This window comes from Lepidochelys olivacea (genome assembly GCF_965140295.1).
Source record: "Lepidochelys olivacea isolate rLepOli2 genome assembly, chromosome: 2".
NCBI classification, from domain to species: domain Eukaryota; kingdom Metazoa; phylum Chordata; order Testudines; family Cheloniidae; genus Lepidochelys; species Lepidochelys olivacea.
In genome coordinates this window covers 229,356,104-229,370,264 of record NC_140412.1, presented here as the reverse complement: position 1 = coordinate 229,370,264, position 14,161 = coordinate 229,356,104, and the positions used below count along the sequence as shown (strand labels likewise).

Below are 14,161 nucleotides of genomic sequence, written 5' to 3'. Positions count from 1 at the left end.
CTGAGGTTGTTATTGCTAATATAAGCTGAAAATGAAATAAACCATACACAGTAGGTGAAAGGATTTATTTTTTATGGGTGATGCGTTTCTGTACAGGGCATTTGAAGAGAGTTAATGTCCTGTACTGTACACTAGCCAATCACATTGTGTGAATTATCTCTTTACAGCCTGTTCATTTCATAATCTAACATATCCTATCACCTTCATGGCAGAGTTCATTTATAAATCACATGCAGAATCCTATTCCAACGCAAACAGTTGAATTAATAAACCATTTTTTCAGGCAGCAGGAGTTGTAAATTTCCTAACATGTATCCTAGTAAACCACAGTAAAATATATCAGCAGAAATGAGAAATGCCCAAGTATTTATGTGACTTTGTCTAAGAATTAGAATGTTGTCAATTTAGTTTTGAGGAATGGAACAAGCTTTAAAAGAAGAAAATAATCTGTGACCAAGATAAAGAACAAGATGCCTGCTCTGAAGACTCTGGCTTACACAATTTAAACGCCATGAAATCTATATAAAACATCATTCTTATTAGGCAACCTCCTGTCTTAAGTGACTGCCCCAAACTAGTTATCTCTATTGAGTGCCAATCTAGTCCTTCTTTATTAGAAGACCACCTTGTTGTAGCAACCATGCAAGGAACTCACAAACTTCAACAGGACTTTATTTTTAAAGTGGAAACCTCTTTACCAAGCTGCTGATGCACCCTCGGTAGCTCTCACTCCACCTCCTGAACTTCCCTCCCCCTTCCTATTTCCTGTCCTTTCAGACTCTGAGCAGCCAGTGCTCCCAGTTCTAATAATTACAAGCAGCATATAAACACCACATTCCTTCCTCTCTTAAGAAACTCTCCCAATTAAAATAAACATTGTTGTTCTAACCACAGGAACAAATATGAAGCAAGACACTATACTGTTGGCAGAAATATTACACTGAAAACACTGTAGATGCTACATAACATAGTCTCTAGTCCAGACAGGTGGTCGTCTGTGTCTGACAGGCCGTGTCTCAAGCCCCGGTTCCAGTGCATTGTCTTGTTGTGTTGATATTACAGTGAAGTCATCCAATGCAGACTGGGTTTTGGCATAATCTCCTCTTGGTGCATAGGCAGGTGCAAGATAAGAAGGATTCCATACCTGCCCACCAGAAAGTCGATAGGTGTAAGGTTCCTTCTTCTCTATGATTTTAAGAGGAGCTGAGAATTTATGGTCCCCTTTGCGTAAAATTCCAGGTTTTCTTAATCTAACAAAGGAACCACACTCAAACTTTCGTTCCTTAGCACCCCGGTGCTTATGTGTGAAAGCCTTATACTTTGCTTGATTCTGTTCAACTGTTTTTCTCACATCATCCTCGCTTGGGGCATCAGGTCGTGCCTTTAACATTCCAGCAATGTTCAGTTTAGTATTCATCTGTTTCCCATGCAGTAACTCTGCGGCTGATCTTTGCATTGTGGCATGTTGGGTAGCTCGGTATGCTTGCAAGAAATCAGTAGTGAAGGTTATCCACAATCGCCCTTCCGGTTTAGCCATTTGCAAACTCTCTTTCAAACTTCTGTTAAACCGTTCTATTTCCCCATTGGCTTGAGGGTAATATAGGGATGACCTTCTGTGTAAAATGTTCCTCTGTGCTAGAAAAGTTTCAAACTCCAGGGAAGTAAATTGACTACCATTATCTGAAACCAGTTCTTTGGGGTTACCTTCCCTGCTAAAAACTGAAGAGAGGAACTTAATTATTGTAGCAGAAGAGATTTGCGATGTAAATGCTACCTCAGGCCATTTACTGAAATAGTCTATGAAAGTGATGGCATAATGGCAGTCACTTGGAGCAGTATCAAAGGGTCCTACAATGTCAATTGCCACTTTTTCCCATGCAGATTCAAGAAGAGGAACAGGCTGTAATGGAGAGGTACATATCACTGCTGTCTTATCATGCATTTGGCAAGTGACACAGGATTTTATGAAAAAAGAAAAGGAGTACTTGTGGCACCTTAGAGACTAACCAATTTATTTGAGCATAAGCTTTCGTGAGCTACAGCTCACTTCATCAGATGCATTCAGTGGAAAATACAGAAGATGCTTTCATACATACAAACCATGAAAAAATGGGTGTTTACCACTACAAAAGGTTTTCTCTCCCCCCCACCCCACTCTCCTGCTGGTAATAGCTTATCTAAAGTGATCACTCTCCTTACAATGTGTATGATGATCAAGGTGGGCCATTTCCAGCACAAATCCAGGTTTTCTCCCCTTCCCCCCCCCCCTTTTTCACACACACAAACCCACTCTCCTGTTGGTAATAGCTTATCTAAAGTGATCACTCGCCTTACAATGTGTATGATAATCAAGGTGGGCCATTTCCAGCACAAATCCAGGGTTTAACAAGAACGTCTGAGGAAGGGGGGGGGTGGAAAAAACAAGGGGAAATAGGTTACCTTGCATAATGACTTAGCCACTTTCAGTCTCTATTCAAGCCTAAGTTAATTGTATCCAATTTGCAAATGAATTCCAATTCAACAGTCTCTCGCTGGAGTCTGGTTTTGAAGTTTTTCCGTTGTAATATCGCAACTTTCATGTCTGTAATCGCGTGACCAGAGAGATTGAAGTGTTCTCCGACTGGATTATGAATGTTATAATTCTTGACATCTGATTTGTGTCCATTTATTCTTTTACTTAGAGACTGTCCAGTTTGACCAATGTACATGGCAGAGGGGCATTGCTGGCACATGATGGCATATATCACATTGGTGGATGTGCAGGTGAACGAGCCTCTGATAGTGTGGCTGATGTTATTAGGCCCTGTGATGGTGTCCCCTGAATAGATATGTGGGCACAGTTGGCAACGGGCTTTGTTGCAAGGATAGGTTCCTGGGTTAGTGATTCTGTTATGTGGTATGTGGTTGCTAGTGATTATTCGCTTCAGGTTGGGGGGCTGTCTGTAAGCAAGGACTGGCCTGTCTCCCAAGATTTGTGAGAGTGTTGGGTCATCCTTCAGGATAGGTTGTAGATCCTTAATAATGCATTGGAGGGGTTTTAGTTGGCGGCTGAAGGTGATGGCTAGTGGCGTTCTGTTATTTTCTTTGTTAGGCCTGTCCTGTAGTAGGTGACTTCTGGGAACTCTTCTGGCTCTATCAATCTGTTTCTTCACTTCCGCAGGTAGGTATTGTAGTTATAAGAATGCTTGATAGAGATTTTATTAGTGCTTCAGTTTGAGAGTCCATCCCTGGCCACCAATACAGATCCCGTAGTCACTGTTTGGTTCTGACAATTCCTTGATGAGTATCGTGTGCCAAGTATATGAGTTTTGACTGTAGTTCTTCTGGCACAAGTAGCCGGTGTGTACCTCGTAGCACACAGCCATCGAGCAAAGAAAGTTCATCCTGAACTCTAAAATAAGGCAGCAAAACTAGGTCAAGGTTTTTAGGGTTACTGGGCCATCTCTTTGTCCGAAATTCCCATAGTTTTTGTTGAATTGGACACGCTGAACAAGCAGCTTGAAGTTGTTCTTTTGTAACTGCAATAAGAGTGCTTGTATTAAGCGCAACTACTACATCCTCATCCTCCAGTGAACCATCTGGTGAAGGCAAAGGCAGGCGAGAGAGGCAATCAGCGACCACATTTTGGTTTCCAGGCTTAAATTCCAGTTCATAATTGAAAGAGAGTAGTCTTGCAGACCATCTAGCAATACGATATCCTGCTCTTCCCAGTCCTTTCATGGTGAGCAATGTCGTCAAAGGGCTGTGGTCTGTGCGCAACTTGAACGTGTGGCCCCATAGGTAAGTTCTCCATTTTTCAGTAGCCCAGACACAAGCAAGTGCTTCTTTTTTGACTGTAGAATATTTCCTCTCAGCATTACTTAGTGTCTTTGAAGCAAATGCAACAGTCCTCTCTGTGTTGTCCTCATGAAGTTGTGTGAGGACAGCCCCAAGTCCATAATCAGAAGCATCAGTAGTTACAATTGTGGGCAATGCAGGACTGAATAGTGCAAGTACTGGACTATGTACAATCAAGTCTTTCACCATTTCGAAACTAGCTTGTGCATCCATTGTTCACACTAAGGTTGAACTTCTCTGTAGTAATTCTCATAATGGTTCAATGACAGAAGCATAATTGGGAATGAATTTTGCATATCAGTAGGTAAGACCCAAGAAGAAACATAAGGTTTGCAAATCTGTTGGAGGAGGAGCATTTGAAATTGCTAGGATATGATCTGGATCAGGTTTTAGTCCAGCCTGTGAAATTGTATGCCCCAGAAAGGAGAGTTCAGTTTGTCTAAATTTGCATTTGGACCTATTGAGCTTGAGGCCTGCTTTGCTGATGCAGTTTAGTACAGACTGCAGGTTATTGTCATGCTCCTCAGAAATATTTCCAAACACGATAATATCATCCAGATAGCACTGAACTCCATGTTGATTCTTCAGAATCAATTACATCATTTTTTGGAAGGCACTTGAGACCATATGGAACACGTTTAAAACGAAATAGTCGCTTATGTGTAATAAATGCTGTGAGGTCTCTGCTATCTTCATGCAATATAACCTGGTAGTATGTGGTCTGAAAATCAAGAGTAGAAAACATCTGTGCTCCACTGAGTTCTGCAAATACTTCTTCTATGTGAGAAAGAGAGTGGCTGTCAATCACAATAGCTTTATTTGGCTCCCTTAAGTCCACACAAAGGCGAATGCCTCCACCTTTCATCTGTGTCACTACTATAGGTGAAATCCATTCCGACGAGTCAATCTCATCAATAATGTCCTTTTGAACAGTTTTCTAAGTTCCTCTGAAACAGCTTCCCTGACTGAAAAGGGTAAGTGCTGCAACTTCTGTCATACAGGCATCACACTATTCTGCATTTTAACTTTATGCAGAAACCCATAAGCACAGCCAAGTTTCTCCTCAACCTGGTGTTGGGTCCCAGCTGAAACTGGTGTGTACCACGAGAGTGCTTTGCTGAGGAAGATCAATTCATCCATTAACTACCCTGAGATTTAAAGCAGCCAATAAATCTCTGCCAAGGACAGGAGTGCCTTTGGGACAATGTAGAACTCTACAGTTACACAGCAATCACCAAAAGTAACTATTGCTGGCAGGCAGCCATGTACTGGAATATGGTTTTTCAAATAGCACACCAAGTGAATTTTGGGTTCAGTAAGAGGCACATCTTTAAAGTAATGGAAATAGATGGAATCAGGTAGTATGGATGCTGCTGAGCCAGTGTCCAACATTAGCTGAATAGAGTGTGATTTGCCTGAGGGTATGGTGGAAATGTTTACAGTGCACTTCATTTGTTCTGGAATATGTGCAGTAGTGATTTTGTCCACACTCAGCACAGTAACATCTGGTATTGTAACTGCATGCACCTGTTGACTGAACTGGCTACTGCGACATGCTTTAGCAAAATGCCCAATCTTTTTGCAATGATTGCACTGAGCTACTTTTGCCGGACATCCTGTGTAGCTTGCAAAGTGTTTTGGAGATCCACAGCAAAAGCATGCTTTTACTGTATTTTGAATTAGCTGATTTGGTGGTTTTCCATTCGTTTTCCTCTTGTAATCGTTTGACTGCAGCGATAGTGAACTTTTCTGCAAAGGATTCACAGCCTGGACTGTGCCTCCTGTATCCATGCTCATTATTTTGGCTTCAGCTGTAGCTAACTCAATCTGAGTAGCAATGGTTACTGCTTTTTCTAGTGTATGTTGTGGTTCTAGAAGTAAGCGTTCTCTTACACAAAGCATGGTTGTTTTCTCAATGAACTGGTCTCTAATCATCTCATCTGCCATATTCCCAAAGTCACAAGTTACAATCAGACTCCTCAGGGAAGCAATATACTGTATTATAGTCTCCCCTGGTTTCTGCTCATGCTGGCGAAATCTGTAGTGATTAGCGACTACATTCACTTTTGGCACAAAAAAGTTCTTCAATACAGTGAGTGCAGTCTCATATTTATCATCTGCAAGGGGGAAAGTGTAAAATATACACTGCCCTTCTGCTCCAAGGCAGTGGATTAGCAGAGCACGCTTTCTTACTTCAGAAATCTCTGTAGCAGTAATTGCAAGTAGATAAGTCTCAAACATACGGATCCAGGTAGTAAAAGCAATTGGAGGCTCACCTGGGCTTTGCACAAAGGGTGCAGGTGGGTTCAGAGGCAGAAGATCCATCCTCATCACTAAAATGTTGTAGCAACCAGGCAAGGTACTAACAAACGTCAACAGAACTTTAGTTTTAAAGTGGAAACCTCTTTACCAAGCTGCTGCTGCACCCTCAGTAGCTCTCATTCCACCTCCTCAACTCCCCCCCACACCCACCGTCTTCCTGTTTCCTGTCCTTTCAGACTCCCAACAGCCAGTGCTCCCAGTTCTAATAATTACAAGCAGCATCTCAACACCACACACCTATGCTGCGGATCTGATTTGTCTGTCCCTTCGTGGTCACTTAAGGCAGATTTCTCTCTATTGCTCATTCCTAACATTGGCCTAAAGGAGCAATTTAATATGTGGTGATATTAAACATTCCACTGCTATCAGTATGTTAAGACAGCTAAGTAATGGCACAGCTAAATGAATTCCATAAGGCAATAAGTATGTTGGTTTCATATCACCAGTAAATATTCTGACATATTTGACAAGCAAACTGTTTAAAAAGGGAGAGGGAAAAATTTTCAGAAGTGTGTGTGCACTGACAAAGCTGCCCAACTTTGTGTGTGCTCCATGCTCAAGCAAAAAGTCCAGGTTTAGTGCATGCAGAGGTATGTGTGCACAAAAATCCTTCCCACATAACAAGCAAGAAAATAGCGAAGGAAGATCATTGGAGTCTTCTGTTCCTTTTGCTCTGGGAAGCAGCTGAAAAGGGAGAAAACATCCTTGAACTGAAAGGGTAAGAAAGTTAATGCCACAGGAAATCCCAGAGAAAACCAACACCTTGCACAGGAGAGAGAACAAAAACTAGCTGATTGGAAACTGAGTCTTGTGAAAGAAACAAAGCCCCAAAATGTGCCCTGGATGGAGAGAAATGAAAAGGACTTTCTATATCCTCTCCTGGGAAAGGACAGTGAGGGTTAAGAATAAAAATTAAACACAAGTACAATTAATGGAAGAAAATGAAATTCTTTCTATCCCATAATACAGTTATTATATTTCAGGATAATCCAGCACTATAATGTATAAGATACAGAATGAGATCACAAAAAGTGTCAGAAAATGGGGAGTATTGTGTTTCTTTTTAAAGTGGATTATTAAATAAAACTATGAATTGAAAAGAATAGAACTGGCTTTCTTTACTGCTCAGCTAACTCTAGAGAGTGTGGAAAGTTCATAAGTGTTTGAGGGAGCAAGGGGCTAAAAGAAAGTGAGTTTTGGATGTGTATCAGGTAACAATTACACTTGGCTCATGTTACTATAGTAATTCAGACTCCATGCCAATTCATTCCTTGGCCACTCAACATAGCCTGCAAGCAGCTGGTGCCAAATTTTAGGGTAGCTTTGGTTACGAGGTCCCCATTTTTATATAAATCAACAGTACACACTCATCTGGAATGCTGTGTTGAGTTCTGCTCACTCCTCCATCTCAGAAAGATTAAAACAGAAGTTGCAACATAGGCAGAAAGAATGATTAGGGGGCATGGAAAACCTCTGTTATGAAGAAAGAATGAAAAGATTAGGATTTTTTATCTGAGAGAAGAGACAAATGAGAGGGGACATAATAAAAGGAACAAAAGATAAAACGATAAAGAGAAGGTTGATCTGGAACCTCTGTTCTCATGATACAAGAACATTCACTGAAACCAAAAGGTGGCAAATTCAGACTGATGATAACTGAAATGCTTTCTCACACAAAGCATGATTAGCCTGTGGAACCCATTGTCATAATACATCATTAAAGCCAAAAGCTCTTAACAGGATTCAGAAAGGGATTGAACTATAATTATGGAAAACAAGAATATCCAGAGCTATAATAGTAAATGCTTTTAAAAAAAGTCAAGAGTTTTCTAAGGGATATAAACTTTCATGCTTCAGGACTTAAGCCAGTCTCTAACTAATGGGGCTTAGCAGGAAACTTTTGCATGGGATAGGTTATCCCTTTACTGCCTCCAGCAAGTCTTGCACTTTCTCCTGAGAAATCTAGTGGGAGACTCACTGACAGGATATTGGACAAGACAGACCCTTGTTTGAGCCCATGTAGGCAATTCCTATATTCCTTTGACCGGAAATGGGCTGAAACCATTTCATCTAAAAGTTCCAGAATGAACTTCAGCTGGTAAGTTTTTTGTTGCTTCTGACTTGAACCAGATTAAAAACCATGGTATCCCAATAAAGACAGACCATCTCTAAATTGAGGAATCTTAATTAAAGGAGGGATGCATTTTTGAATAGTAAAGGTCAAGCAGCATGTCTGGGGTTTTCTGTAGAGATCAAAGGAAAGACCAAATAAAACTGCTATTGATGGGACCTATTTAGGGCTACACGATCATTCTGTATTCCTATTGCAATTGCTGATGGACTTTAAAAAGACAAATAGTTTTATTTATATATTTTTAATCAGTTTTATTTTAAATGTACCAAAATGGGTAAATTAAGATAAGCCTGCTTATTCCTATAGTCTTGGACTGGCATTTTTCATTGGGACTGTATGGCCAATTCATATTAGAGCAGCAAGGAATCCTAACAAATAGGTTTGAAAATAGCCCTGGAAATCTGAAGACGCACAGAGCTTTTCCTGATATTGGAGATTCAAGGCTTCATTTCAAAACTAAACATAACATGCACTCACAAAACCCCCTATTTGCACTCACAAATCTTCTATTGAACTGGTAAATATGTGCACTTTTTGCAGGTGCATCCCTCATCACCTTTGAAATGCATGCAGTATTTAGGTTTTCAGCTTCACTCTTCAATTTTTGTTGTCTTTGTATTGTGGTACCATCTGTAGGCCGCAGTACCATTGTGTACAACAAAGAGCTTACAGTCAAAGTATGTGATGTCTTTCTTGTATAAATCTCCAAATTTAAATGTATTCCTTATAAATCTTTTTTTGTATTTCCAGAGAAATAATTACCAGTATACCCTTTTTTCCAATGTGTCCTTTGAAGTTAAGAAGATGCCATATAAAGTGCAACCAACAAAACACCCTGAGGGAAGCATAGCAGTAAGTATCACAAAAAATATGTTAAGACTTAAGCAGATAAATTACTTTGGTCATCCTGTTCACAGTTGTGAAGGTTTTCTATATATACATATGGAAAAGCAAAACCAGTATTTCCTGTGTGAGTTCCTTGAATTCTTTTTAAATGAAACTTCTTATTGCTCTTCTTTACATGAAGCTGATATGACAATGAACTCCAGTTTAAATTAATTGCTCAGTTCTTTTACAAATTGTAACATTGTGCATTGCTTTAATTTCAGTTATGTTAGACTTTTTGTGCAGAAAAATCTTTGTACCATCAAAGCCAACTCTAATTACCCCTGTAATTTCTTACCGTGGGCAAACAATCTGAAGGGAAAACCTTGTGCAACTTTCACCATCTTGTCTCTGTTATGTTCATTGTTTTTAAACATGTTACTGGTCTCCTCCCAATCAGCAGCATGCCTAAAGGGTAGAAAGTATGTTCTTTCTTTCCATAGAACCCTCTGTCCTTGTTTGTCATGGAGTTACTCTTTTATGTCCTGATTTTCAGAAAGACCTCCACTCATCCTCTGGCTTTCCACCCTCAAATAATTGCAGGCTTGTGATATCTAATTACATCATTTCCCCTTAAAATAAGGTAGTTCGATGTCTAGGAATCACACCCCCTTACTTTTAGAGAGGGGGAGGTTTAGGTGAGCCTGGGTTATTGGGGAAAGGAGTTCTGGGACTCAATTTTTGTGTAAATTTTTTGTCAGTACCAGAGCAAGGGCGGTCAGAGCAGGAGTTGAGAATCAGGCCAAGTTGGGTACCAGAAGGTCAGAGTCTGAGACAGGCCAGAGGGCAAACCCAGAGTCTGGTGTCAGGAGGCAGGCAGGGTCAGAAGCCGGAGTCCGGTGTCACTCACAGCAGGGTCTGAAGCAGAGCCAGGCAGGCAGTCTGTGTTGTTGCTCAGACAGCTCCCTGTCATGACTTCCTGGCTTAAATACTGGTGCCAACCAGTCAGTGGGCTACAAGGAGCTGCCATTCAGGTCCTGCTGGGTATTTCCTACCGAGCCCAGCCTCACAGGATCCTCTTACGGGAGCCCAGCCTAAGTGTCCTGTGATGATGGGGAGGCATCAACAGTCAAAAACCCCTATGATCCCAGGTTCTAGACCTGCAGGTTTTTCCATCATTTTGAGAGACAGGAAGCTGGAGTTTGAAGGTAACCAAGTTAATCTGCTGGAACTGGTGGTCCAGTTTGTGGGAGGGTGTCCTGGTCTGGAGGTGTTTGGCAGCGAGCCACACCTTTTGGCCTACGATAAATACTGGAGCTTTTTGTCACCAATGATCTGCATGCCCCTTGTAGGCCTTCTATACCTCTTCTAGGTGATTTTTGAGTTCTTCCTGAATCAGGTGCATCTATCGGAGCCATTCAATGGCAGCAGGGTTTGGTGAGGCTACTGGTAACGTTGAGGGGAACCGTAATTAGCAAAGAAGGGGCTCTGACCCATAGAGGCATGGTCAGTGTTATTGTAGGAAAACTCTGCATATGGCTGGACCAGTTGTCTTGATGGTAATTTACAAAGCACCTCAAGTACTGCTCCAGTACTTGGTTCACCTGTTGTTTGTTCATCTGTTTGTGGGTGGTATGTGACGGAGGTGGATATCCAGACATCCAGTAGCCTGAATGCTTCACACCAGAAGCAAGAGCTGAATTGTGGGCCTCAGTCAGAAACTGTGTGGTCTGGAAGTCCATGGAGTCAGCCCATATTGTGCAGTAGAAATTGGCCGGTTGTCTTGGCAGAAGGCAGCTGGTTGCAGGAGATGAAGTGGGCCATTTTGGTCAGGCGGTCCAAAACCATTAAGACCACACTGTGACCATCAGATGGTGGGAGTTCCATGACAAAGTGTAGGTTGATAGCAGACCATGGCCTAGCCGGAGGCTCCAAGGGTATCAGGCTTGTGGAAATAGGGGCCTCGAAAGTCAGTTCTTTGCTTCCCCCGTAGTATTCCCGTTCTATGATAGAGCATCCTTGAGGTGGTGCCACCATTCTTAAAATTCCATTTTTATGGTGAGCAGCTTCTTGTCCAGTATTTAATAGTTCATCTCAGTGTGGATACATTTCTGGGAATAGAATGCACAAGGGTGCAGAACTGACTGGGGCCCGAATTGCTGAGAGAGTACCCCCTTTAGGGGCCATATTGAACACATCTGCTTCCACTATAAATGGATGAGTCAGATCAGGGTGTGCCAGGATCAGGCTGCGGTCAAGGCAGCCTTTAGCTGATCAAACACAAGCTGGGCTTTGGGTGGCCAAGCGAATTGCAGAGCTTTGTGGAGGAGGGAAGTCAGGGGAGTTATTAACTGAGAGAAGTCAGCAATGAATCTTATATAAACATTTGCAAAGTCCAGGAAGCACTGAAGTTCCCAGAGGGCCGAGTGTGCTGTCTAGTTGTGGATGGCTTCCACCTTCTGTGGATCTGTATGGATTCCTTCCCGGGAGATGATGTATCCCAAAAATTCAATGGTGGCCTGGCTGAAGGTGGATTTCCCAGTTTGGCACGTGACCGATGTTTCCGTGGTCTCCCCAGCACAGACCAGACATGGTGGTAGTGCTGCTCCGGGTTCTCAGAAAATACCGGTATATCTTCAAGATAGATAATTACATATCAGTCCAGGAGATCCCTGAATATGATATTTATGAAATACTGAAATGTTGCAGGGGCATTGATCAAGCCAAACAGCATCATCAAGTCCTCAAAGTGCCCATATAGGGTGCGAAAAGTAGTCTTCTGTTTATCCCCAGGCTTTATATGCACTAGATTGTATGCCACCCAAAGATCTAGTTTTGTGAAGATCCTGACAGTTGCAGGCAGTCCAGCAATTCCATAATGAGGGGCAAAGGGTACCAGTTATGTATGGTCACTTGGTTCAATGTGCGATAGGTCACTATGCCTCTGTGTAGACTATCTTTCTTCTTCACAGATAGGACTGGTGCCCCTGCTGGAGAGCAAGATCTCTGAATGAAGCCCTTGGTGTGGTTTTTTGGATATACCCACATAGTGTCTCCAGCTCTGGTTCAAATATGGAGTATATCAATCCATAGGGCCCCGGGCTGTAGGTCTATCAGGCAGTCATAGTCTCTATGTGGGGGTAATGAGTCTGCATTCTTCTTCTCAAACACATCCAGGTAGTCACTGTACTTGTCAGAGAGGCTGAGGTTCTGGCCTGGAGTAGCTCTCCTGCTGTACATTCTGCTTCTGAGGGTCTCCTCTCATCCTGGGGCCCCAGGTGTGGGACACTTGGGGCAGATTGTTTCATTGGAGGCACACTTTCTGACAGTATTCAGAGGAGAAGCTAATACTCCTCTGCCGCCAGGAGATACATGGATCATGCCATTCCAACCAACAAATGCTCAGAATTATCGGGAAGAACAGGGAGCAGATCACATCAAAGCATATTATTTTTCGGTGCCCTTCCACTATGGCCTTTGAGGGGATGGTCTCCCCAGTCACAGGTCCCGATGATGGGGTGACCCATCAATAGTCTCCACCGGGTCTGATGTGGGTTTTGACCAGAAGGGGATCTGCAGGGTATTGGCTGCTTCATCATAAAGTTGGCAGCAGCCCTGGTGTCCTTCATTGCTAGTTCTGGGGGGGATCTGCTGCACCTGCCCCAAGACCTAGGTGGGTGGGATGTTCCACACAGACTAGCTTGTCTTTTACCTCATCATTGAGCCCCCAGCAGAACTGGTAAAGGTGGGCCACCTCATTCTGTTCAACATCAGCCACAAACCATTAGAAGTGAGCAGCAGCAGTGAGAAGGTTCTGTGCTTCCAGTGCACACTGCATAGTGTGGGTCTTTAGTGTGAAGTTCTCACCTGCAGACAGGTGACTTAGTCCTGCAGCTCATGGGCCCTCAGGGAGCTGATGGTTGGGAGGCAGCCCACTGCCTCCATCATCTGTGAGGGGGTTGGATGGATTTGGGGGCCAGGGTGAAGGTTGGTCTGAACAAATTGTCATGAGTGGGGCGTGAGCAGTCAGACCCAGTGGGAGTCACGAGTCAGGAGCAGAAGGAGTCGTGAGTCAGGCCGAGTTGGATGCCTGAAGGTTAGAATCTGAGGCAGGCCAGAGGGCAAAACAAGAGTGAAGCATCAGGAGGCAGGCAGCATACAGCCTAAGCCTCCTGTGGTGATGTGGAGACATCAATGACCCAGAATCTGATGTGGTCCCAGTTTCTGGCCCTGTGGGGTTTTACATTTTTGTTGTTGCCAAAGAACTAAATGTTGGGAATAAAGTAGAAGAGTCTGTTCATATAGGTGTTCAATTTTATTTTTTAAATGAATGCAAGGGAGAACTCATTTGCCAGTACTAAATGAAATAAATAAATAACATGTGAGTGCACCATAGTAGTCCAAAACCTGAAGCCTTTTTGTTCTACATATTTAAGGAGGTTTATCATTCTCAGTCCTCATTCTTTACAAAAGATATAAGATCAATCAATTCAAACCTAAAATTAAATCCTGAGCCAACAAATTATAATCCGTCTATCTATGAGTCCTACTAAGGAACAGAATATTTTCTGGCCCATAAAACCAATATAGTGGTATAGGTTTAGATTTACACAAGCAAAATATATTGTATGGGATTCAAGCTCTAGAATGTTTCTTCCTTTGGATCACTCCTTTTTTGAACAGGTGCTTGTTGTATAGTTAATTTATGTTTAGGCTTGGAAACAGAGGGTGAAATCCTGGCCTCACTGAAGTCAATGGCAAAACTCCCACTGACGTCAATAGGGCCAGGATTGCACCCTGCAAGTTTTGATGCTCAATATACTGTGTTCATCCAGAGGGGTTCAAAGGCTCCAAGCTGAATGATAAATTCAAGTTATTTGTGTTTTCTGCAACATGTTCCATAATAGAAACACATGTTGCACAGAACATTGTTGATCATACTGCATCCATCTGGTCTGAAGTGCTTTGCCACAGGTGATAGCCTGCTGTTCTCAACAAGTCTCAGATGATCTACTAAATGATCAGATAAGCCTTTTTTATTCT

At 42.4% G+C, this 14,161-nt stretch overlaps 1 protein-coding gene across 1 annotated transcript in view; it reads left to right on the top strand.

Annotated features, from left to right (window-relative positions):
- The window catches only part of ITGA8 (integrin subunit alpha 8), a 173,703-nt gene that overhangs the window by 143,349 nt on the left and 16,193 nt on the right, over positions 1-14,161 (top strand). The window contains exon 28 of the mRNA XM_084620269.1: positions 9,044-9,145. Within this exon, the coding sequence (XP_084476395.1) occupies positions 9,044-9,145 (102 nt within the window). The remainder of the gene's footprint in view (positions 1-9,043; positions 9,146-14,161) is intronic.